Genomic DNA, 26,612 nt, shown 5'->3' with positions numbered 1-26,612 from the left:
ATTGTAATTACAATTTTTTGTAATGATTGGAGAGTCATAAACAATGGTGAAGAGATAAATAATATTTTTGAATTAATTAATTAAAATGTAATAATACCGTAAATACTTTTTATATTTTATTTAACTTAAAGTGCATGTGAACTGAGATGATATCCAAACAAAATTTTAGTAACTATCTCTTCCTATATGATACTAATATGAAAAACATTATGTTCATAAATATTGTATTTAAAAAAGCCTCGTATGTATTTTGACCCGTTTTTGGTGGTTGAGGTTTCCAAGCCGAAAACTAAGTTGAGAGTGGGAGCGAGTCAACCATGCATCCCATTTTTCACTCAAATTTTATTATATCATGTCACTTTATTATAATGATAAATTAAAAAAAAAATCCCCATATTTGTTGTTCATTTTTAAAGTGCTTAACAATTAAAAAACGCTTTTTAAAAAAACAAGTAAAAATCGATTATTACCAACTTCATATTTTTCCCATTGAAGAGCAAGTATCGAAATCTCAGCATTTTAATCTCAAAAGAATAATGAATGAAATCTAAGGACTAGGAATATAAGACCCGAAAATACCGTGTGCATAATAATTTACAAGCAGGAAATAATGCTAAAATAATTTACAAAAACAATTATCAACTATGAATCTGCTCTAACGAGAAAACTATGAGTAAAGTTTTTATCTACTAAATGATTAAAAAAAAAAACTACAAGTGGCATACCGCCTTATATCTAGTCTAAGGATTTCGTATTGGTCGTTATTCTCCATTCTTCCAGCACTTCAATTTTTTGAGAGTCCATGATGAATGAACTTAAAATTGAGTATTCCAAGCACCCACTTAATCCAATCACTTCTGAAGTCCAAATACAAGCATCCATTCCACAAGGCCAATCACACCTAAGATTTACAAGTTAGAACGTCAAATCCATAATCCAAAAGTAAGATCGTAGAATATTGGGTGCAATATATTTTGATACTAACCTGGGCGTTTTCTGTTTTCAATTTTTGAAGCTCCTCCTGGGTACAGATAAGCCTACATGTCACAAAGCAAAGACTAAGATACACCGATATTTCACTATATAATTTAATCCAACTATTTTTTATAATACAATACCTCCACTGCAACTCAGTTATCTCATGAAGTAACTCCTTCTCCCTCTCGTGAGCTGTTTCAAGCTGCAGTAATGCATAACCAACATCTTTGATCAAAAGGTTTTCCAGCAACCTAGACTAGAAGTGAACCCTAAGAACTTTATCGAACACCTTTCTTGCAATTGTAATAAAGCTAACCTCTCATATTTACTTTTGAGAAGTCCTTCATATTAAATAATTTTCTGTTTCACAACCTTCATATACTTAGTTGGCATTATTATTAAATTACTATAATTCAACGTTCCTATACGGCAGCAAAAATGTATATAGTTTTCAGATGGCATCCTCAAATAAATTCCAATGAGTTACAATGATTATAAAAATTAAAAAAAAAACCCTATAAATACTTACCAAAGATTTCTCAGTTGCTGCTATCTGTGCTGGGGTACATGTGCCATCAGCTGCGCGGTTGACAAATTTTTTTGAAAAGAATGGCATATAAAAGAAAACAATGAAAAAAGCCCTGAACAAAAAATTTAAACAAAAATAGTTCTTTGGTAGAACCTGTTGAGTCACTGGCAGTTATTTGCTTCATTAAACTTAAAATGCTCTCCTATTAAAAAGTCATAAACAAAAAACATTTACTTGTGGACAATAGCTGAAGGAGACTGACACCATAATTCACAAGGCCATAAGGCTGAACATACCCTTTGAAGAATATTTGTCTGCAGTACAGAGTGCAACACAGAAAACAGAGAGCCGCCAGCAAGATTTGATGGTGTGGCTTCAGATGCTGGTAGTAATGGCGAAGTTGTATGCATAGAAGCGACATTATGCTGGCTAAAAACCTACATAACCCATGTCATTTCCATGACATGTTCAGTAAATTAGGAGTTACATCTATGTGACTCTGTCTGATATAGTTATATGATTTAATGGCACCATCATATTATTTTATAGACCCACTTCTTCAAACCAAATGAACCCAATAATACTAAACACATTGCGACACTTCCATTTTCTCTTAAAGAAAATGGTAGTAGCACATTCTGGAAAGATTAGTGGCAAATCAAACGCCATCAATGCCCAAGTCAATGCAATAAGAATAAGAATAACAAAAGAAATAGCAGCAACAACAGTAATAAGGTGATCATCATCATGGTAAAATACTTACGCATCCTCTGTAAAGTGAAAGGAAGTCAGAAATGTCGGGTTGGATGCAGGTGTAATATTTTGTAATATACGGTAAACACATGTTTCAAATCTATCTACCAGTTCTTAATAAATAAAAAAAAATTCTATGTACCAGTGGAAATTACAATTGAGGTATTAAAAGGCTGATTTAGACCGAGACATGTATTTTTGGGGTTTCTCCCATACCCAAGGGAAGAAAACGGACAGTTATACAATCTTCAAAACCACAAACCTGCATGCTGTGACTCTTTTGCAGTACAGGAGAAGGGGCCACCTGAAAGAAAACTTCACTTAGTATTCAGTCTTCAAGAAAGGAGAATGATTAGTAATAGAGTTATTACTCACCTTTTCTGGGTCAACATTCTCGGATGTAACCTTAAAACGTCCTCTCTGCTGTACAACTGGCACCTTTGATTTCTCATCAGTGTCATCAGAAGTAGCTGCCACAAGAACGAAATATTAGTCGGAAATGCTGGAGTAATCATTGCAGGCTTCAAGAACTCAGCTATATGTCTGTTCTCTAAAAGAAAGAAAAACCAGCAGTATCCCTTGATGTTGACAACAAACCAATTGAACGGATGAATTAATATGAGCAAGTACCCGATGATTTTGAGACTCTAGAAGGAAGTTCAGTAAGCACGTCCTCTCCTGACTGTGTAACTGCAGTTGCACTGCAACTCGAAACGTTCTGAGGCAGATTTTGTGGTTTATCACTGTCATTTATATCGCTAAATATTAATGCTGATCACAGATAAATTATGATACTCAAAGGGTTAAGGGAATGACTTAAGGGTGTCATTGTAGAGAAAACATTATATTCGAAGGGATTTTTACAAGATTTAAAACAAACAAATTAAAGTATTTATAGTTATAATATAATAGTTAAATTAATTAAAAACAACATTTTATATATAGTTATTAAATAATATAAAGTTAATCGATCTATTAAAAAATACATTTTTTTCTCTCGACTAAGAAATACCTAAAGTCCACCCAAAAAAAAAAAAACAAAAATTACTCATATTTGTTATGACTTATATTTGTGGAAGCCGATCTGCCGTTATTTATTCGCCCTCATAATAATCAAAATAAAAGGGATCGCTGATATTAATGTTAGTTAGAATTACTTACACTTTTTTAACATTCTTTTACTAAATATTTTAAAATTCACTATCATATTTCTATTTACCCAAAATTATTTAATACGTCGTTAATATACAACAACATTAATTGAAATATAAAAATATTATTTGATTATATTCTTCTTATTATTTTTTACTAGAATTTATACAAACAATCAAGATAATTAATAGTTATAATTTAGTAGTTCAATTGATAAAAAAAAAAAAACACAATTTATATAAAATTGAAAAATGGGTAGAAATATCAAGTATCACAATAATGTATATTTATCTCTCTACCAATGATAAATATACAATTACTTGCTTTCAATTATGTTATTCGAAAACCACTTACCTCGATGCCCGAATATTAATTCATGTTAAAATCCAATAAAATTTTATTGTCTAATGTCTATTTTAAACAGGGGAAAAGTGGTATGGTCTATAAACAAATAAACCTACTTTACACTATTTGAAAAAGAAGCCCCTTGAGAAACTTTAGACATTCTTTTCAAAATTCAGACAGTTCTAAGATTCCTGAATACAAATAAAAGACTGACCGAAACAAATAGGATTTGTATGCTTCTTGAGAATGTGAAATTTAACTTGTGTGACAGAGTATCATCCATCATGGGTCGGTAGCTGCAATTACTTTGACTCCCTTATTATAATTATCAACATTAGAGTATTGGTTTCAGATTTCAAAATCAGTTGGTCAAGTTCTTTAAGAAAAAAAAAATACACCATTACATCCTACCTTCCATAATTAGTCAAAGTTCGGTAATAATAAAAAAAATATATTAAAAAAAACAGAAAAACTGTCTTTCCTAACAGTGAAAGCAAGGAAAGAAAAATTCTTAACTTTCTATACTTCTATAGTGGAATAAAAACTAAACGAAGTGAAAAAAAAATGTAGTCATAAATTACTACTTGCATTGTATTCATTCAATCCGTTGAATTGGATCAAGACACTTAAAACTTCAATAATATATAGCAACTGGTAATTATTTGATATCTAAAAGATAGTTATACTACCATTAGTGATATAAACCAGAACATGCTACAAATTAATCTCATCAACTTAGCAATTTTTTTAAAAGCCAAATGAATATAAATAAATTGTAACCAAACTTAGCACAAGGTGTCGCAAAATTTAGAAACAAGGAGTGAAAGATACAAGAAAATAGACCTGAACAAGTTACAGCCCCACAAATAACAAAACCAAGTATCCACCAAAAGACATGGCTACCTATGAAGAGATTAGGGTGACATAGCCACACTACAAGCCAAAAGAAAACCTCATTTGCAAAATTAAATGGCCTATAACACTTCGACATGTGAATGTAATTTATCAAATCACACATTCTTTTTTATGTACAGATGTACTCCTTTTTCAATATAAAAACTGACATAATCCAAAAAAAAAAAACACCATTGAAATTGGTTTTCTTCTGAATGAGGAAACAAAGTTCTACCAAGGAATGAGAACAACTAGAAAAACTCAATGACAGACACCAAATAATCCATTATGTGATATATCAACGATTGAAATACTGAATTAATGATGAAACTAGCTTGAAGTTGAATGATAAAACTCAGATAGTGACATATGGAGGTGTTGGCTGAATTTGAATTTTGACTAGAGTTAGGATTCTTGAGTTCAAGTTAACCTAATCTAAGTTATGAAATAACTTAATATAGTTTAACTTGCACCACAAGCTACTAAATATATCCTTTGGAAGGCACTATATCATCAATTAAGCATAGTCTGGCCCAAATATTCAATATGAGTGAATAAAGTATAATGTTCCAAAGTTCATTATACATGACATGCAATGAAATGGACTTTGTTAATGTAGGTAAAAAAGATATAGTAAGCCCATCCTCTTCAAATTAAATATGCTTAATGACCTGAGAACCAGGTTCAGCCATTCCTAGAGGATGGGCTAATGAAGAAAGCCCAAATTTATGATTGGAATGATCAAGCCTATCCAGGCCCATCAGAGGGAATGAGGGGTTGAAGAAGGACACCACATCAGCCAGGGCAGGCTTGGCAATCACAACAGCCCAAATGACAAGCTCTGCCATGATGAAAATAACTAACACATTCTCTTCTAATTATTAAAATTTATTGAAAACCACAAAATCATGAGTGAGATTTATTAAATAACAAAATTGTGATTTTCAATAAATTTTAGCTAATAATATAATGTGTTAAAAATAGTTTGTTGCTAACATTTCTCAACAACAAATGCAAAAGCAGTTTTTGAATATAAACATAATGCAATATACCAGAAAAACTAAATAAAAATTAACAAACTCTCAATGCATAATTTTAGTATTCACCTTTCTGGTCGAATAGGTGGAAGGGTAACTTCAGGTAAGATGCTTGATGAACATCCTCTTCTATGATAATAATGGGTAGACACAACCTCCGCGGATCTTCCACCATTTTCCATATCAGATTTTTCAGCCAAATTATTGTCCACGTGATCATCAAGACAGAATGTAGAAGTTTGTGGTTCATGGCTTGAACTGGTGATGCTAGAGTCATCATCAGATTTTTCAAACTTAGTTCTGAAAATGGCAAGACATGATAACAATTGGATTAATTCGATCCATCCTTTTCAGACCTGTAGAGACAGGTATCATTTATTTCAAAATATAGGATCCCAAGCCAAACAGAAACATTAGCCCATGATGTTATTAACTTATAATCTCACAAGTCCTCACAATTTGAGTATCACAAAAAGAATAAATTACTAGATTTGACATCATATGCATATTAGAAGCATACTTGACATCATTTACTGCAGAATCAACTACCGGAACAGAAGCTGATTGATTTCGCATCTCATCATTATCTTCCTGTGAAGCAATATTTTTTTTTAATAAGAAATGTAAGAAAAACAAAAGAAAAAAAAATACAGCTATTACAAATATACTGCCTATAATCCTAACATGTAGAAAATTAACTTATAAATACCAAATCAGCAGATTGAGAAGGGCGGTGATTTGCGATTGGCATTTGTTTATCTTGTGAATCAAGTGTAGATAAAGAACTTGAACTTGCTATATGATTGATATCTGATATAACATCGTCGAAATCGTGGATCTAGAAGAAGTAAAACCTCTAATTAGAAATTCTATAACTGCAGAAGTCACATGTTGGTTGTGAATTGTGAGGGAGAAAAGATTGGACATGGTGTGTACCAAGGAAGCCTGAGCCTTCATGTCTTCAAGATTGAAATTCCAACCACTAATTCCTCGTTTGTATTCACTCTATCGAGAATCAACACAAAGATGCTATAAGCTTTGTGATACTTGCAACTCGGTTACTCTAAGCAATTGAACTCAGTAATTGTTACCTGTGACAACTCCTCCATCTTTCCATCAGGCATTTTCTTTTGTGCGAGCATATCTTCTTCTTTTCTCTGCGATAGAAAAAACGGTTTATAAAAAATATAATACATCATTACAGGAGCCAGGACTGGAGGAAATTTATGGTAAAAATATGGGAACCTTTAGGGCCTCCATTCGATCACCTAGAGCAGGCAGCCCATCCAAAAGCTTTTTAACTATATAATCATTGCTGCGAGCCTGCTTAAAGAAGGAATGCTTTATCAACTTGCTTGCAGAAGGTCGCTTTGTAGGATCTTTTACCAAGCAACTAGCAATCATTTGCTTAAACGACTGCAAACAAAGAAGAAACGTATTGATTAAGAATAAATAACGAAGCAATCAGTGAATGTTGAAATTTAAGTATGGTAAGGTGAGGTGACCTTAGAGAACTTGCCATCCCTTTCGTAGTCAAGGCCAGGGGGTGCATTTTGAAGAGTCATGAGCAGAACCTGTTATGAAATCAGAGTGGAAGTAACTAACAAGAATGATGTGTTTGTGGTCTTTATTTAATTAGTTAACTAACTAGTAATAACATGCACACCTTCATCGGTGGAAACTTTGAGAAAGGAGCATGACCATGAGCAAGCTCCAACGCGGTTATACCGAATGACCATATGTCAGCTCTGGGAATGAATAATATATTAAGTGGGTATGCAATGTGCAGAAAAAATAGTAAAATGAATGATTAGTATGAAATAAAGAGAGAAATGAAAACAGACTTGAAGTTATAGCCGTGGAGTTGCTCCATGACCTCGGGTGCCATCCTGTAATAATTAATATAGTGAAGAAACCAATTAAGCAAAATGACATTGATCATGGATGAGTTATTGCAATGAAAAAGGTGAATGGAATATTTAATTTAATATACCAGCAAGGTGTTCCAACAAAGGTATTCCTCGTGCGTTGGCGGTCGCCGGAATCAAATAGGCAGGCAGAAACACCAAAATCGCCGAGTTTAACGGCGCCGCGCGAATCAATGAGAATGTTACCGGCTTTGACGTCACGGTGGATGTGTCCGTGATGGTGAAGATACTCCAAACCCTTCAATACCTCTTTGAGAATGGTTGCAATGACAACCTCTTCAAAACCATCGGGATGCGCGGCTTTCAATATGTGGAGGCATGAACCGCCGGCCATGAACGGCATAACCACCCAAAGATTGTGCTCGCTGACGAAGGAGCAGTGCGATTTGAGCACGTTAGGGTGATCGACGAGGATCATCGTCTGAGCCTCACGAGAAACGTTGTTCTGCATCGGCATTTGATTAATTAATGTTATGATATTGCATTGCGTTATTGGTGGAATGGTGATTAATTGAGAGAGATGGGAAGGAACTTACGAGATCGCAATTGTCACGTTCGAAGTCGAGGATTTTGATGGCGACGACCTCGTTGAAGGGAACGCATAGCGCGCGGTGCACGGAAGCGCTTACGCCTTGCCCAATCTCCTCGTAGAGAAGGTAATGCTCGGCGCCGATAGGGTACTTCTTCTTCTCTGTCTCTTTTTCTTTGTCCTTGTCCCTCATGGTGGATCCGATTGGAAGGAAAATAGAAAGAGTGAGTGATTTTGAATCAAAGAAGGAGAGTGAGGTGAGGTCACGTGAAGATGGGTTCCGTTCCGCAGCTTTCTCGTGAAACCAGTGGGCTTTCTTTCTTTCTTTTTTTCTTTTTCTTTTTCTTTTTCTTTTTCTTTGTTAATCAGTTTCTTTGTTGCGGCCTTATCGGATGGCCACTGTTTGGGTTTGGAAATCTCCCCTCCCGCCACCTCTCTTTCTGCAACTAACTCCCCCGCCCCCACTGCTATTTCTATTCTATTCTAATTTCTAATTCTCCACCTCCTTAAATATAACATCACCATCATCTTCATCTTCATCTTCTAACCACAAATTTAATTACAATTATAATAACATTATAAGCTTTAAATCTGTGCTTTTACTCCTAAAATATTATTTTATTTTTTTTAATCATTAATGTCATATCATAAATAATAGAGATAAATTAAAATAGTATTTTTATATACTTTTAGAACTAAAAATATAATTTTTAATACTTTAAATTTAAAAGATTAAAAATATATTTAATTATATTTATATGAAGCTTTTTCTATCCATATTATACGAAGCTTTTAATTTTAAAAATGTTTATTGAATAAAATATTATTTTAATAGAGAATAATTATTGGACATCTCAGCACCAGAATGTCTGCACCTTGAGAGAAGGTAAAATATCAAAGGTAGATGTTGATATTAATAATAACATGAAATGCTCTCAAAGAAATTTCGAATTTATTTTATAATTCAAATTGGAATGAGGATAAAAAATATCACTTTATCTTTATACACATGATAAGAATGATCATGTTATATTAGAGAAAAAATATGATATGCTAAAAAAAAGTAAGGAGAATTTTTAAATGTTTATTTTGATTATTTATTTTTTAAATTTGAGTTAATTTACTTATTTTAAAATAATTATTATTTTTAACTATAAAACTTAATTTTAAATTTTTTTATTGATTCAATATTTGAAATTTATCTTGTTAGATTCATTTTTATGAAAATTATTGAACACAACTAAAATTTAAATAAAAAAAGTATCATAAACATAATAAAAATTGAATAAAAATAAATTTAAAAATTAATCAAAAATTTTAAAAGCTATAATTTTTTCATTATTTTATAGTTGTTCATAAAATATATTTTTCTACAATTTTTAGTCATCAATTGAATCTCATCATTTTCATAAAAGTAAATTTAATGTTACAAATTTCATGTCTTAAAAAGGTTCAAAATTAATTTAAAATTATGTTACAAGATGAAAAATAATCATTATATTAAAATGATTAAATTATTCAAATATAATATTAAATGACAAAACAAAATTAAAAAATTAAATAAAAAACCAAAATAAATTTTATAATAAGATAAAATATCAAAAGTATAAATTAACTTTTTTATTTCGAAATTTCTATTATATATGGCAGTGAGTTATAAAAGTATATGCACTTCAATTTTTTTAATTTTATTGATATTTTAGAAGATATCTTATTTAATGCGATACAATTTTATTAATGGTTCATAAATATCTTATTATACATAATGGTAATTAAAAATTTATTTATGTAATAAGGAAGTTAAAAATCTTCTTTGATTTGTTAATCAGCTGAAAATAAACAAATATCGGGTTAATTTAATATGATATCTCGTAAAAGTAAATGTTAAAAAAAATGTGATTCCATGAATTAACGATGGAAATGAAGTAATGCACCATTCTATCTTCAAAAAATTAGATGTAAAAATGTATGAGTGGATTCAAACTTTCATCAATAATTATGCGCCCCGAAATTACATTCTATTGATGTTCAAGAGAAAAGTCATATAATTAAATTTTATTGATTTTCGATTTTACTGTCCAATAACTTAGTTATCTATAAATTCAAAATAATACAATTTAACCTAATTTAACATGGTTTAATTTTGACTTAATTAAAATAATACAATTATCGATTATAAAATTAATGATTAAAATTTATAATAAAACTGATTTTTTATAAAAAATAAAAAATAAAATTAATTAATTATAATATATATTATTGATCTTTTAATTAATAGTTATTATTACAATTTTCTTACTTTATTAATTTTACTAGCAAACATATTTGACATATATTTTTTTTAATCAAACCAATTTTACGGAATGATTTGATTCGATTCATTGAAATAAAATTGAAACTTTAACAGGTGTAAAAAGGTAAAATGAATCCGAATCAACCAAAAAATTTAACTATTTTGAAGATAAAAAACCTTTATAAAATAGTTATGTTTGATTTGAATCATTTTATAAAGTGATGTGGTTCATTTGATTCGTTTCATTTATTTATGTCGATATGAAAATACTCAAAATTAATAGGAATATATATTAGTACTTAAATTTTTGTTAAAATTTATTTTTAGTCTTTAAATAAATTTTATTTAATTTTATTCTTAAAAAATTTTCTTTATGAAAAAAAATATTGAAATCAATGATCAAAATATTAATGGAAAGAAAATTTAATGGGCTAAAATTGAAAATTCACAAAAGTTTAGAAACTAAAATTAATGAAAATTTTATTCAATGATTAAAAATAAAAGTCAACTAAAATTTAAATAACAAAATATATAATCCAAATTAATATAATTTTGAATGTGGTGTCTTGAATGTTGACTATTGAGTATAAATTAGTACCATTGTAATTTACATTAATCTTTATCATAATAATATTTTTTATTATTACCATGACTTTAAATGATAACAGAAATATCTTAGAGATAAAAAATAATAATAACAATGATCTTTAAATCTCTGAACGAAATAATCCAAAACATTAGGGAAAAAAATGGGACAATGAATTTTATTATTGAGTCTAAAACATTGGAATTTTAACTATTATGGACATGTTTGGGTAAGTCTTTTTTAAAAATATTTATTGAAAAGAAAACTATGGAAGAAAGACAAAATTAACTTTTTCATAAGTTAAAAATAACTTATACATGTGTTAAAAGTATAATATACAAAAAAAAAAAACTAATAGGAGATGACTTCTTCAAATAATTTTATTACATGAATCATGTGGTTTCAAATCATTTATAAAGTGTAACATGTTTGGTACAACCATTTTCACAATCATAGTTGTCATAATACTATGCATGAATAACCCTCGCTAATTGAAGTAACATTCATTTCCATGGGCAAAACTTCTAAAATTTTATCTTTACTATTATTTACAATCACAACATTAATAGATTAGTGTAATGACATGGTCATTACATTATAAAATAATACAACACACTACTATAATACATACTAAAATAATAAATGAAAATATTTACAACATAAGTTGTTAGGCAAGTAACTAAAAAATCCAACTATAAATAGCAAAATTTGTTACTATAAGGTAGCTTACAAAAAAAACATTAACTCCAGGGACCTCCTGTGGCCTCTAACAGTTATCTCCCAATCTATCCTTGCCCTACTCTCATACATCGTATGATCATAGCAGTCCAAACTATATGGAAACATGCAAGGATAAGTTAGAAAAAATAAACAACTCAATAATTAAATATGCAACATAACAACTATATAATCATCTTCATATCCAACACAAATAACAAACAACACATATCAACACTGATCAACACATATTCAACATCTTAATATCATTTCAACTTAATTCAGCATATCAACACTGATCAACACAGTATCAACACCTCAACACAACTACTATACAACTCATCATAATAGTTACCATATTCAACACAACAACAACCAATACACGTATTACACACCTCTCAACAACACATATTTAAAAGCAACTTACAACACAGGTAATTTAGCAACGTTAGCATCATCATCAACTTGTTCAACATACAACGCACAACACTTTAACAACTCATATCATCACAATATCAACTCATCAACACATATGCGTCGTCACGCATTTCAACTCGGAGATCTCCTAATAACAAAAACAGTCTAAGTGATTTCCACCCTACAGAACCAACCCAATCGTTTTCATGCCCGAAGCGTCAGCTCGATCATAGCAAAATGGGATACCAATCCCTCCTCTAGTTTCTCGGATCTCATCACTTACACTATGAAAGTCCGGTTCCACCGTCAGGAGTAGTACAGCTGGGTACATGCTTACCTCAACCTTGGCATGCATTACCAAGTCACATATGGAATTCGTCCACTAATTATCCTCAAGGAACCACGCAACCTTTCCAGGTACTTGGTTAAGGATTGTAGCCCTCGAGCTCCTACCTTACTCAACCACTAACTAAGGATTTGGAGGAGGCTCAACACACCTCAAAACCTACTCCAAGAGACACAACTACTCAAGGAGGGTTTTCCATACAGTGACCAACCCGAGCACCACTCCAAGATACCCTATGTGGGATCTTCAATTTTCAAAATCATTTTTCTCTCCTCAAATCCTAAGTTAGCCATCATGTTATAATGCCACACCGCATTCTCAGCATCCACACCATTCCATACATCTACTACATACATTACATCCAGTCATTGCATATAGAGATTAATACCATCAATCATGTGCAACATACCAATGCTTAATATCTTAACCAAAAACATCATACCGATGCTTAACAATTTATACAATAATAACATATAAATGCTTAACATCTCAAGCAAGAACAACATACTAATGCTTAACAATTTATACAACAATAGCATATCAATGTTTAACATCTCAACCAAAAACAACATATCAATGCTTAACAATTTATACAAAAATAGCATATCAATGCTCCACGATTAATTCAACATAACATATCAAACATATAAAAGCATACCAATGCTCTCACCATTTCAAGTGCACAAGGATAGCATTCCAATGCTTATTATCATTTCAAGAACACAAAGATAACATTTCAATGCTCATTCTCATCATCCTATAACACACAACTTGCAATAAACACAATCATTCTATTCATGTTCATCAATTTCACCCATATACAACATGTATCACATATTTCTACACTGACAACCTTCACATAAAATAACCCATAGGGAGTTCTACTACTCCAATCACTCTCATCCTTATCTCATATGAAAGACAAGAACATTTTCTAAAACTTTCATGAAGAACTCAGTTTATGATTCCCTCATCTACCACTTTAAAAATTGTAAAAAACCGCAACCATTTTGCTAAATATTGACAACTTGACCTTTGCTCACTAAAAAGGCCATAACTAGAGCTCTAAACCTCCTTTTTGGCCATTGGAAAGCTAACATCAAAGGCTATAACTTTCATAAAGACCTCAAGACCAAATTCGGTCATTTACTCTCACCGCTGCAGTGCTCAAATCAGCGTTTTAGTGCTGGATTTCTGCCAGCTTAGTTTCCTTTCCACGGACATGGCTGCAAGTTTCTTCCACTTCATTCTTTTTCCCACGGCCATGGCTATGAGTTTTAGAATTTTTTTAAATTCCATGGTTTCACCTTCGATTTTCACTCAAAATCCATCAATCTTTACCCTTAAACGTAATCTACCTTCATAATCTTCACTCATTTTGTTTATACAACTCAGAAACCCCAAGAAACACCACATGCATGCACCAAGATTTCAAGAGATCATCAAGAACAACAAAGTTTCATCTTTCGCAAGCAAATAACTTCAATTTCCTTTTCCCCAGTTCAGATTTTCAGAATTCACACAAATTTTGAGTTATCAACTCAATCAACAACTCCACAAATCATAAAAATCTAAGATTTCTAACTTTCCTTACCTTGAAACGGAGTGAACGATGAATTCTGAGCTACTCTGAAGTTGAAGAAGAAGAAGGAGATGAAATGGGAATCCGACTCCAGGCTCAAAGTCCTCAACTTCCCCTATTGCTCATTACCTTGGTGAATTTCAACACAACGAGTGAAGGTAAGTGAGTGAAGGAAGAAAAGAAAAAACGGGAAGAGAAAGAAAAAGTATAAGGAATAGAAAATTGAATGAAGGTTTTGGATCTCACAATTGGAGAATAGTTCTAGACAACATTCCACTAATTAAAATTTGAGTTTGGATACTTGTTAGCGTTTTAGGAGTCAACTTCATTGATTATGTAATTTTTTGTTTAAATTATTTTAGTGCTTGTTTAGATTCGCGTTATTAATCCACGTTTTCATGAATTTGACAGAGAACCAAGAAATAATAATTTCTTATTTTCACGTTTTTTACATGACTTAAGTGTTGTAAATGTCAAACCAAACGCACACTTAATATGTCCCTAAAATTATATGATTGTTCATCTCTTTTTCAGCATTATCATAAGAGGGGATTGTGTCTTTTACCTCAACCTTCATAACTCTCATTTTATTTTTATCACCATCATTAACTGTTGTAGTTTTAGTATCTCTCATTTGTTTTTGTCCTTTTGTGTCTTATTTCCTTTTGTAACCGTATCCGTTCACATGCAAATATTCTTTCCAACTAAGACCATATATTTCATTATTAACATCAGGGTTTGCATGTAAACAACCTTCATGGCCTAACCCATGTCGTATCGTCTGTAAAAAGGGTAACTATCTTTGTGTAACCTTGAGAATGATATCTAACTGTGTGATCATCCAATTTGCAATGTTTACACGATATATGAATGCCTTAGTATTCAATCTTGAATGATTGATTATGAAATCAAACTCACATAACTATTAGGTGGTTTAATACAATTTTGATACAACATGAGCAAATTTTCATTTAGAGGCATCAATTGTCCAATTATCAATCTTTATATACATTATCACTGTAACAACTAACGCTACGAAAATACTATTATCCTAATACCCCATACCAAGCTAACAAATTGTATCCATACCAAATTATTATCAAATTGACTTCAAAATAACTAAAATTTGGATCTTGAAACTAAACTGTAAGGTAACGATCAAATATCATTTAAGAAATGACATAAATGACAATTTTTATTTTTATTTTTTTATCTTAAGCTATATAAAACCTAGCAACATAGAAAATCATGTCTCACATCAAACACTTGAAATCATCTAAATGGCTTCAACATATTTTATACCATATAAAATTTAATGTTTTCCCTAATAATTTCCTAAGTACAACTTATATATAACTTATAAAAATATTTTCATTGACGAAGCATCTTGATTATACGGGATTATAATTAACGATCGAACTCCATTTTTAGCCCACCTTTTCATCAACAAATTCACTTTTTATTTTAGTTTGATAAAAAAACTATATCTTGATAATTTAGCCCCCAAGAAATCTTTGATATGGGGTTGTTCACTTGTCCTTCTATTCCATCGGGAAGTTTTGTAGGGTAGGAGAACCTTATTTCATTTCTATGCCCACCCAACATTTTATCTTACTTTCAATATTATTTGAATAAATTTAGAATTCGTTTTGAATTAAATAATGATAGAGCTGGCTCTTAAATATAAATATAAATACAAATAAAAAACACATGAATATAAAATGAAGTAAATGTTTAATAAATTATAACTAATCATGTTTAATGTTTAATACTTAAAAATTTAAGATTAGACATAAGAGATTAATTATTACAAAAAAGAAGTAAAAAAGGTAAAAAAAAAATAAAAAATTATTTAGTTTAGTGATATTTAATTAAGGGAGAAAGTAAAATTAAAAGTTAAAAATAAAAAAGAGAGCATTATATGCGTCGTTGACGTGTTCATCCTCTGCAACTGCAACAGACCAAAGTTGTTTCTCTCTCTAGGGTTTCCCTCTCCACTACCGTACTTTCATCGGATCGCTGCCGTTTCCGGCACCATTTCGATAATTCGGCGGCATGAAGCTCACAGTGAAGACTTTGAAAGGGAGCCATTTCGAAATCAGGGTTCAGCCCTCCGACACTGTCAGTAATCTCCTGCTCAATTCAGCTCTCTCTCTCTCTCTCTCTCTCTTCCCTTTTGGTTCCACTCTTCGGTATCACTAGTTGCTTTCTTAGTTATAGTTATTTTCCAACCTTCCATTTTAACTGAGTCAAATATCTGTACGACTTTCTAGATTCATATGATTTATTTTTCAAAATTTTGGGAGCCAACTTTTTCTCCAAATCATTATCGTAATTGTTATTACGTATTATTCAAACTCATCCGCCGTTGATTTTGTTTGTATCTGTATCTCATACGTTCATTTTATCTCCACCAACATTGTACAAATTCATTTAGTATTTCGTGGATGCTATTATTACTTTTATTACTGTAAGGATTTTGTATGTTCCGGGTGTGATACTCTGTCCTCATATGTGATGCTGTTTTTGTTTTTATTAAAGATTGTTGGTACTGTATGAACTGGGTTTTAGGTATTTTGCTCCCTTTTTTATACATTACACTGAATATAATCTCGATTTCGTGTTGCCTATTTTACTTTAACGTGAGTTCCTAGTTAGAATATGAATTTGTCACCAGGCTTTATGTGGTATTCGGTAAGTTTCAGAAGTACTATTTTTGAATCCTGTTGATTATCAGCTCAAATTGTCAACTTGTTGTTTATTAGCTGAAGTTTCCTGCTTTTTATCACATCAGGTTATGGCTGTCAAGAAGAATATTGAAGATGTACAAGGCAAAGATAATTACCCATGTGGACAGCAACTGCTTATTCACAATGGCAAGGTTTTGAAAGATGAAACTACATTAGCAGAGAACAAAGTCTCTGAAGATGGCTTTCTTGTTGTTATGCTTAGTAAGGTATATTTCTTCTTTCAAGAATACTCTTTCCAACAATTGCTTAGGCAAGTCAGCTCCATACTATTTTCTTTCAATATTCCCGTTCATTAAGCTTTCAGCATGATTTGTTTATATTGTAAGAGATGCCGTCTAATAACCATAATTTGCCTTATTTATTCTCTATTTACAGAGTAAAACATTGGGTTCTGCTTCAGCTTCATCTGCTCAGGTATATATTGCTGCTCATTTTTGGAAGTTTTCTTTATTTTCCAGTTTTCCTTCTCTGTATTAGCTATCGTGAATCTGCATGTCAGCCTGCCACCAATCCTTCTACGACTGTACCAACATCAATCACCACACCTGCTTCTGATCCTCCAGTACAAACTCTGTGAGTCTATCTTTGACGAGGTTGATTTCTATATCAGCTGGTTTTTGTCCTAATTATTTTTATCTGATTTTGCAGGGCTGAAAATAACAGTACGACTAGCACAGATGTCCCAACTACAAAGTATGTTTGTCTCTACATTTCTCTTGAGATATGTTAACAAGTTCTACTGAATTTTTTATTCAGGAAGCTACAATGCACTCCCCTAAAATAGTTACTGAGTGAAGAATGGTGAATTGTCCTTTAGAATTTTGATATTTAGTGCTACATTCAAGAGGAAAAATGTTGTTTTAATTTGAGTTTTAATCTTTATCATCATCCATTTTCTATAACTGTGAGTTTTGCAACAGCCATAGTTCTCATTTAACCAGATTAGTTATTATGATTGACATTGTAATTCTAGAAGCAGTACAGTTCTCAATTCAAATATTTTTACTGAATGCTCTTTGAGATACGTTTGGTTATTGTGCTAGTCACTGATCCTAGTTATTATGTCATGTAAGTTGTTTGGCGGCTGCTTATCATAAGATTCATAACCTTCATACCTTCATTCCTCTGTATTTTTGGCTCGTATGCATTGTTGGGATGAGTTGTTTTTTGTTGACATTGTTCCCTTTCCTGTCATCAAGCCTTCTAACAAATGCCTCTGCATCACTTTTTGCAGTGTGTCTGCCAATACTTATGGTCAAGCTGCTTCGAATTTAGTTGCTGGTAGTAATCTTGAGCAGACTATTCAACAAATTATGGACATGGGTGGTGGCAATTGGGACAGAGACACTGTCAGTCGTGCTCTTCGGGCGGCTTATAATAACCCAGAGCGTGCTATAGATTACTTGTATTCTGTATGTCTAAACTGCTTGTATTTCTTGGCTGCTTAAATTTTATGTAGTATATGTTTAGATTTAACAATCTTCATTTTTTGTGTTTTTGCTTTTGGCAGGGAATCCCTGAAGCAGCAGAAGTTGCTGTTCCAGTTCCTCACTACCCAGGTAGTCAGACAACTGAAACTGCTGGGATTTCTTCTGGAGCAGTTCCTGTTGGACCCAATTCATCTCCCTTAAATATGTTTCCACAGGTAAAACTTATGATACTGAATGGTTCATCAAAAGTAATATAATCTTGCTATTTGCATCCTTTTCTGTTATTATTAGTGCCTTATTTGAAGCCGTCTCTCTTTCAGGAGACGATTTCTAGTACTGGTGCTGGACTTGGATCGCTTGATTTTCTTCGAAATAACCCCCAGGTGAGTTCGTTGCCCTATCAATTGTTATTCTCTTTATGTTAGAAGACATATTTTTAACTATCCAAGTTGTAAGAGATTTTGGTTATATTACTCTATAGGTCCGTATACTTTTACCAAAATTTTAAGTAGGCAGGTCCACCTTTAATTATATTATATATGGCTATCCTATGCTTGGTGTGCTCTTTTAAATGAAGCTTCATTCTTTTGTCACATGTGCAGAGTCTAAACCATCTCAGGCACAAATCTACTATCTTTTTCTTAATAGGAGTTACTTGCCTAATATAATATTTGCTAATCTTTTCTTATCTTGTGTTACCACAACTCTCATTCAATTGAAAGTTCTCATTCCCACATCACTTATGATCTTGGGCCATTAACACCTCATTTTCAGTGCCACCATAAAGCATCACTATGTGAAATAAAACTTTCCTTCTTGCTTAAGATGAACCTTTTTTATCGTAGATACCCCTGAAACATTCATTCACCGAGCTTGAATCCTTTGATTTAGGTCTCCATTTGTTCACCATTTCTTTGTGTTTTAGATCCAAGATATCTAAACTTTAGGATGTGGTATGGGTGATCTCTAATTTTCTCCTCCCAGCCTGGTGGCTCTTTGCTGAACTGACATTTCATGTACTTTGCTGCTCTGCTTGAAAGGAAGACATGATTCCAAAGCTTCTTTCCAATCCTTTATCTTATAGAAGTTCCATAAGTATAAAGATTATGTTGTGAAGCATGCTCGTCTGTTAGAAGTACTTTGTTATTTTTAATGCATTGTGATTGCAAACATACTTTGATAGATTTGCCTAGTCAATAAACTGTAAAACATATGTTATTCTTTCTAGTGTCAAGCATAGGCATCAATAGGGAATAGTGGCGGAGCAGTCGCTCCCAAAACCACTATAGCAGATAGTGGGATGACTATTATTTTGAACCCCACGATAGATTTATGTTACACAATGTATATATGCTGAAAGCCGAAAAGGAACAGAGAAGAAAAAGATGGGTCTTCATAAACACTGTAGTTTGGTTGGCAGAATCACCGGAAAAAAGATGGGTCACTGCTGGAAAATCAAGAACTAGGTTGTGGATGTTGGAGGTTGACCAGAAAAGATCTCTGTCAGCACTGGGCTGTGGTGAGCAGTGCTGATTGGAGCTGCAATGGCAATGGGAGCTTGGAACAGCGTGCAATGAGAAGTGTGGAAGCTAGGCTGGGGTGTTGAAGAAGAAAGTGTCAAACAAAGAAGAAAGGGCTTATAATATAAAGGGATAGGGTTTTCCAAATTTACCCCCATTCAAAAGCATAAAATGACACTAAAAGGATGGTAAATTGGTCCTCTGCCCTGTCACACTGTGAGTGGTCGCAAAGGGTGCAATTTTGGACATGACGGCTATATGATTTGAAGATGCACTGTGATGGCATCCCCAGGAGTAGGATCAGCCCGCAATGTGCTGTTGACTACTTTCTTTCAAGCTTTTATATGTAGCCAACCACATGCATCTATTGGGATAAGGCTTCTTGTTATTGTTGTTGTATCTAGATTTAATCAATATTTTCATAGTTTTTAAGTGACCATTTCTCTGTCTGTCTGCATTTTCAGTTTTAATCTTTATTTTCATAGTTTTTATGTGACTATTTCTCTGTCTGCATTGTCAGTTTCAAGCCTTGCGTTCAATGGTGCAATCCAACCCACAAATTCTACAGGTATTCATGTTCTCAATTACCTTCCTGATTTGGTCATTTCCTGATGTCTAATGATTGCCATTTTCCATTGCAGCCTGTGCTTCAGGAACTTGGTAAGCAGAATCCCAGTCTTTTAAGACTGATTCAAGAGCATCATGGGGAGTTTCTCCAGTTGATAAATGAACCTGTCGAGGGTTCTGAAGGGTGAGTTTATTGCTTGGCTATATATGGTATATCTAGTCATCCGTTTTACATTTCCTAATCCTAACCATTACTTAAAGGTTCCATTATCTTCATATATTGTTTCAATTGTTGGTTGTCAAGTTTTTTCCCATATATGCAACACGAAAGAAACATTTCTATTTGTTGGCTCAAAATCCCATTCTCATATAATATTGAATCAGGATTTTACTTGCTTCAATTTGATGTTTTATATTCACGTAAATTTTGAATTAGAAACGTATCCCTCTTTTTTTTCTGTCAGAGATATATTTGACCAGCCTGAGCAAGACATGCCTCATGCCATCAACGTGACTCCAGCTGAGCAGGAGGCAATTGGAAGGGTATGTCTCTCCTTTTTTTAGTCTAATACGTGCCACTTTCATTCATTACTGCTGAGTAATCTTATTATGCGTTGGTTGATTTTTACTTATTATTTGTAGCTTGAGGCTATGGGATTTGATAGATCCTTGGTCATAGAGGCATTTTTGGCATGTGATCGTGATGAGCAATTGGCAGCCAACTACTTATTGGAAAATGCTGGAGACTTTGAGGATTAAATCAGAAGACTACATTAATTTGTTTTCCTGGCGAAGCTTGGAGTTAGGAACGCAACCTCAAGCTTGAGTCCTTATTTGCTAACTGATGCCATTTGGGGTGACTCTGCTGCGGCTTTGGTTCTTCTTTTTGATGTACCCAAAAAAATCTCTAACCTACATACATCGATTCATAGTTTTGTTCGGCCTCTTGTTATTTTTTTTAAACTTAGATGTGTTTTGGAAAATATATCGGGTACAGTTTGGATTTATCCATATTTCATCGAAACAATGGACTGCATCAATTGATTTTAGAATCCGGTTTATTTGAAAGAATTTCAAATTTTTTATTTCCTGATGAAATATCAAAGGTCTAACAGTAGGGTTTATCCTCGCCTAAAGTGAGGAGATATATAAAGGTGAAGAAAATTAAGATTTTGAATTAAACTATGTTGTAAATTAACGATGGATAGATAAATCAAATTAATTCCAACCATTTGTCATGTTGATGATTGGGTGCTTGTATATTGCAATTGTCTGTTCTCCGGATTAGCCAACAATAAAGAGGGATTGCATAAATATAATATTTGTGGCACTTAACAGGTGTTCGGAAGTAAAATTTTAGAAGTAGAAAAGATGGATAGATTTTTCATTCTAAATAAATGTTCTTTAATGTCATAATTTTCAACTCAAGAAAAAAAAATGATAGATTAATGCCAGTTTAATGTCGTAATATTTATTTTGTCTATGTTGTAAATATATATTTTAATTTGTAAAGTTTTTATTTGATTTTATTTTCCTCTCATTCTTTATTTTGCTTGTCAATGGACATTTTTGTCCAATTCATATATTGATTTGGAATGGTTCATTCAATAAGTATTTAACTATTTTTACATATTGTTAAAACTTATTTATTTTCACTTGATCCATTTATTTTATAATCGAATAAGTAGAAATCGAGAATTTTTTTTCCTTTTTGACACCAATTTTATTTTGTTAAAATTAAAATACTTTTGAAAATATTTGGAATAATAATTAGGGATTCACTTTTACTAAAATGAAATGACATGTGATTTTTTTTATGCATCGAAATTATAATTATAATTATAATTATAATAATAAAGTTTGAATATCTAAAATTCTATGGATATTATCTCAATTTTCTTATGATCAATGGTTCAAATGACATGTAAACTAAGAACAAATAAAAAAGAAAAATTCACCCTTAATTTTTTTAGGTTTTGATATGTTTTTTTTTCTTTTCAAATCGTTCTAGCAAAATTTTGATCATAACATTTCTAAATATAAAATGAGTTAAGGTAAATATATTATCTTATAATAGGCAAATATATTAATATGAATTGAACAATTATAATATAAAAAATAGAATTCTGAAATGAAATAGTATTTGTTTGTTTATATAAAAAGTTAAAAAGTGTGTATCTAGAAGAAGCGATTGCCTCTGCTTGCGGCTTTATCAAATCCCTAACTCTTGTACCTTTGGAAATGGCGATGGCGTCATTCGTGGGCGTGGCTTCGCAGAGCTCCCTCTGCACGCGTCTTCTTGCTTTCCACCCATTCCACCACACGCGAACTCCGTCTCCTTCTACCGTCAGCCTCAAATACAAATCTCAAGCTGTGTGTCTCAAGTCCCACTGCAATGGAGCAGCGCCACCTGTCATCGCGTCCACACAAAGCGATATCCTGCGCGGCTCCACTCGCACGGTGACGACGCTGTTGGGAATGGCGGCGTTGTTGCTGAAAGCGATTCCAGTGAGTATGAGTGGCTATAGCAATAGCAATAGCATTTCAACGATGGGTGCGTTGTTCTTCGCTTCTTTGCGGGACCGGCCGAGCGGCGCCCTGAACACGCCGCTGACGGTGGTGGCGGCGGGGCTGGGGAAGTGGCTGGACATATATAGCGGGGTTTTGATGGTTAGGGTTTTGCTGAGTTGGTTCCCAAACATCCCCTGGGAACGCCAGCCTCTCTCCGCAATTCGAGACCTATGCGATCCCTATCTCAACCTCTTCCGTAACATCATTCCCCCCGTTTTCGACACCCTCGACGTTAGTCCTCTTCTCGCTTTCGCCGTCTTAGGCACTCTCGGCTCTATTCTCCAAACTGCTATGTGAAAGGTACTTGCTCTATTTCTCACCCTTTCTTTTTATTCTCTTTCAATCTTTATCTCATTTTCTCTTTTTCTATCGCTTAGGACCATGCTTCTCTTTTCTTCTTCTGCCTCCGCTCATACCTCCTCGCCTATTAGGTTATACAATACAATGTTTGTTTCCTACTTATGCTCCTCGCCTTTCATTTTCAGTTCACTGTTTTGAGTTAACTACTTCTGTTTTCATTCATATTATTTCAATATCTCCTCTGCGCAAATTCCATTCCAATTCTACTACTTATTTATGCACTCTCTCAACTAATTCTAACCAAAAATGAAATAAGCTTCTCTATATATTATATGGACTAAATAATTTGAATAAACTCACTCTTGCTACCTTATCTAATTTTTTTTTTTTTTTTAGTTTATGGAAAAGTTTATTTCAATTTTCCTTGTTTTTTCTTTTACAATAAGTTTATCCTAACCAGATAACATTGTCTAACTAACCATGTAACAGCCTTCTAATATGCTTCAACTAACCACTTCTGAATCACCATTGTTCTAAGTTGTCATTCAATAGTTTTGTATGTCAACCTCAAGCCTGTCAGGCACACTGTCAGTTTCTTTTCTTTAGGAGAAAAAGGAAATATATAATCACCTCTTAATTTGGCACTAACTTTTTTAGTCTGCAATTGCAATGAGCCCATAACCTGTTACTGGTGATCAGTTCTACAGCATTAGATTTTTCATTATGTGGTTTAATTTAGAGGAAATTATGAAATTCATGATAATATTATATTAGTCTTTCAAAGAAATTATTTTCGGGTTGATATTTAAAAATTTATGGTTAAACTATTCTCTTGGTTCCTATAGTTATCGTTATTTTAAGTTTTAGTTTCTATATGAGAAAGCTGTAAGTTTTGGCCCCTACATATGTATAAAAGTTAAGTTATGATATCTATTGCAATAACAATTCTGATAGTGATAAACTGCTACAAAAAGCTGTGTAGTTAAACTGACTTTTTTTCGTAAAAGGACTAAAACTTAAAACTGATACAATTATAGGAAATAAGGGAATTGTTTAACCAAAATTGAAAATGTCATTACAACTTATTTATTTTATCATAACTTCGAATGCAATATTTGAAATTTGGAATCGGTAAAATTTAATTCTTTATGAAGTTATTAAATATGTTAATTTTTATAGAGTTTCACACGTCTTGTTCTGTGTGTGTGTGTGTTTTTATACTTGCTAAAGTTTCTCCTCACCTTTTGTAGTGTGCTCCTCTTAAAGTTTAGGATAACTTCATTTCATTCTTCTCCTCACTAGTCACTATGGCACTTTTGCTCAGCTAGGCAAATTTATTTGACTGGAAAAAGTTTTTGCTGCTTGTTTGATTGTATCATGGATTTTAGAATGTGAAAACATTCCACGTTTCGTTATGTAGATCAAATATATACGTTGCCTTTTTATAGTGTTTTTTTAAATTAAAATCATTTAATTGTTTTTGGGTTAGACTAATAACTACCTAACTCATGGTTGGACGGCTGACTTAGCCTTCTCAAGGTTAACCTTCGGTATGAGTTTTACAATTATGGTCATACTCATTAAAAGTTATAACATCATTTTTTTTTAATCTATAAAAAAGATTGTAAAAAGACAGCGATGAAGATGAAGATTGAACTTAGGTCTTTCTGCATATCTTTGTAACTCCTTTATCCCAACCAATAGGCTTATCCTAATGGTCAATAAAACATCATTTGATTCAAGTTTAATTTTTTTAGACTAATTAAAAATGTTTAAAATTTTTCAATGGTGGTATTTATGATGGTAAAACTTTTTCTTTTTATAATCTGGCTATATATAATTAGATAATAGTCATAATACAATAGTGACAGACAACAACTAAAGTCTTTTCTCATTAGGTAAAGATTTGTTATATACATCAAATGAGGTCCTTGTGTTATATCGAAAGCCAGTTCTTTATCGGGGCCATTTAGATGCAATTCTGCTTTTGGATTGAAATTTCATGACTTTGAAATTACTTGTGACAATCGACCAGCCAACAAGATTTCAAAATCTTTATTAATTGTTCAGTGCGCAGTTGTGTATTTCGTGAGTTTTTTTTTTTCTTTTCCTAATATAAAGGCAAATTGAATATTGTTAATTGTTAACATCAGTATTGTCAATCTATTTTTATTTTGACACTCCATAATCTTAGCATTATCATGTCCTGTATATTTTTACATGTTGGTATTTTTAATGTGCCAATCGATATATTTTTTTAACAGCAGCAAAATCATTCCAATATTTTCAATTGAAGCTTTTAATGGTTTTCATCGATTTGTAATCAGAGTTATCTTCAATTTAATTACCTCTTTTAACTAGAGCTTTCTGTGATTTTTTTTTTCACTGTCAAATTATTTAGTATCTTACGTTCTTTTTGGGTATTAGTATCGCTGGTTTATGAGTGTGAAATACATGTTCCTTTTAATTTTTTAAAACACCTTCCTACAGGTAATGCTCGAAATCTTACTCCATTTGGCGTAACGATCGGATAATACTGTTGTAACTATATATCGAAATGAAACTCCATTTTTAATGGCAACTTGCGCATAAATATAATTTAAGCAAGTAAAAGCATCTGCTCCAACAATTAACAAGAAGCACAAATGATGTCTTGAGAATCAAAAAACTTCTGTCTTTGGATATACGCAAACTTGTTTGTAGGCCTTCTCCTACATCTAATGCGAACAATTTCAGCAACCACTAACTTGGGTTCAATTGCATTCGAAAAATTTACAACGCTCCAACTATCGATAGCGATTATTATTACTATTATTGCTACTTGGATTATGAAAGCAGCTAATTAAGCTCCAAAATCACAATATATCAGAAGAAATGTAAAAGGATAAAGATAGTGCCTTCCATATTCCAATTATAGTTGCTGAAATTTGATCTGGAACTATATACTTGACCTGACCTTGTGTTAAGCCGAGTAGGTATTACTGTTGACCATTTGCGCGCAAGTAATGGCAAACAGATCATATATACCTGCATTACAGTTGGTATGTACTACAAAGATGTGGAAATAATATTAAATTGATATATTTAATGTACCAGAACTCATTCACTTCTCATTATATTCGAAGTACCACGAATGTTCATTACTTTGAAAACAACTTTTGCTTTTTGGGGTAACAAAGCTATTGCACTGAATTTTCTAGCAAGTGAAAAAAAAAAATGAAATTTGAAATCTTATGTGTTTGAATTTACATTATATAGTTTAAAACCACGTTGGAATAAGAGCTGATGATTTTGTGTTAAATAATTAAGAGTCTAAAGTTGAATTTTAGTTAAAGCAATTTTGGTCAGATTTTGCATGTAATAAAGAAATATAAAAAATAATCATTCG

The 26,612-nt window shown here is 32.2% G+C and overlaps 3 protein-coding genes across 3 annotated transcripts; 2 read left to right on the top strand and 1 right to left on the bottom strand.

Annotated features, from left to right (window-relative positions):
• Window positions 1-537: 537 nt before the first annotated feature.
• LOC109809684 (Protein kinase superfamily protein) lies at window positions 538-8,608 on the bottom strand. The gene is made up of 20 exons (XM_020373059.3): window positions 8,153-8,608; window positions 7,682-8,061; window positions 7,533-7,577; window positions 7,355-7,436; window positions 7,194-7,262; window positions 6,934-7,104; window positions 6,780-6,845; window positions 6,625-6,693; window positions 6,398-6,526; window positions 6,209-6,279; window positions 5,758-5,988; window positions 2,891-3,003; window positions 2,636-2,730; window positions 2,523-2,564; window positions 1,804-1,944; window positions 1,661-1,709; window positions 1,508-1,557; window positions 1,119-1,180; window positions 986-1,037; window positions 538-901 (listed from the first exon to the last, which is right to left on the bottom strand). The coding sequence occupies exons 1-20, from the start codon at window positions 8,336-8,338 to the stop codon at window positions 896-898; spliced, it is 2,109 nt and encodes a 702-aa protein (XP_020228648.2). The 5' UTR covers window positions 8,339-8,608; the 3' UTR covers window positions 538-895.
• A 7,407-nt stretch (window positions 8,609-16,015) lies between these two features.
• On the top strand, window positions 16,016-21,424 carry LOC109808312 (ubiquitin receptor RAD23b). The gene is made up of 12 exons (XM_020371254.3): window positions 16,016-16,207; window positions 16,881-17,042; window positions 17,212-17,250; window positions 17,336-17,409; window positions 17,485-17,529; window positions 18,071-18,248; window positions 18,347-18,481; window positions 18,587-18,649; window positions 20,307-20,354; window positions 20,428-20,537; window positions 20,818-20,896; window positions 20,996-21,424. The coding sequence occupies exons 1-12, from the start codon at window positions 16,142-16,144 to the stop codon at window positions 21,110-21,112; spliced, it is 1,116 nt and encodes a 371-aa protein (XP_020226843.1). The 5' UTR covers window positions 16,016-16,141; the 3' UTR covers window positions 21,113-21,424.
• A 1,102-nt stretch (window positions 21,425-22,526) lies between these two features.
• Window positions 22,527-23,485, top strand: LOC109809817 (ylmG homolog protein 1-2, chloroplastic). The gene is made up of 2 exons (XM_020373217.3): window positions 22,527-23,224; window positions 23,302-23,485. Exon 1 carries the CDS (start codon window positions 22,595-22,597, stop codon window positions 23,219-23,221), a length of 627 nt encoding a protein of 208 aa, XP_020228806.1. The 5' UTR covers window positions 22,527-22,594; the 3' UTR covers window positions 23,222-23,224; window positions 23,302-23,485.
• Window positions 23,486-26,612: the final 3,127 nt, after the last annotated feature.

This window comes from Cajanus cajan, chromosome 5, assembly GCF_000230855.2.
Source record: "Cajanus cajan strain Asha chromosome 5, NIPB_CcT2T_4, whole genome shotgun sequence".
Classification (NCBI taxonomy): domain Eukaryota; kingdom Viridiplantae; phylum Streptophyta; class Magnoliopsida; order Fabales; family Fabaceae; genus Cajanus; species Cajanus cajan.
The sequence above is the reverse complement of the archived record's forward strand: the minus strand, read 5'-3'. Positions and strand labels throughout refer to the sequence as shown.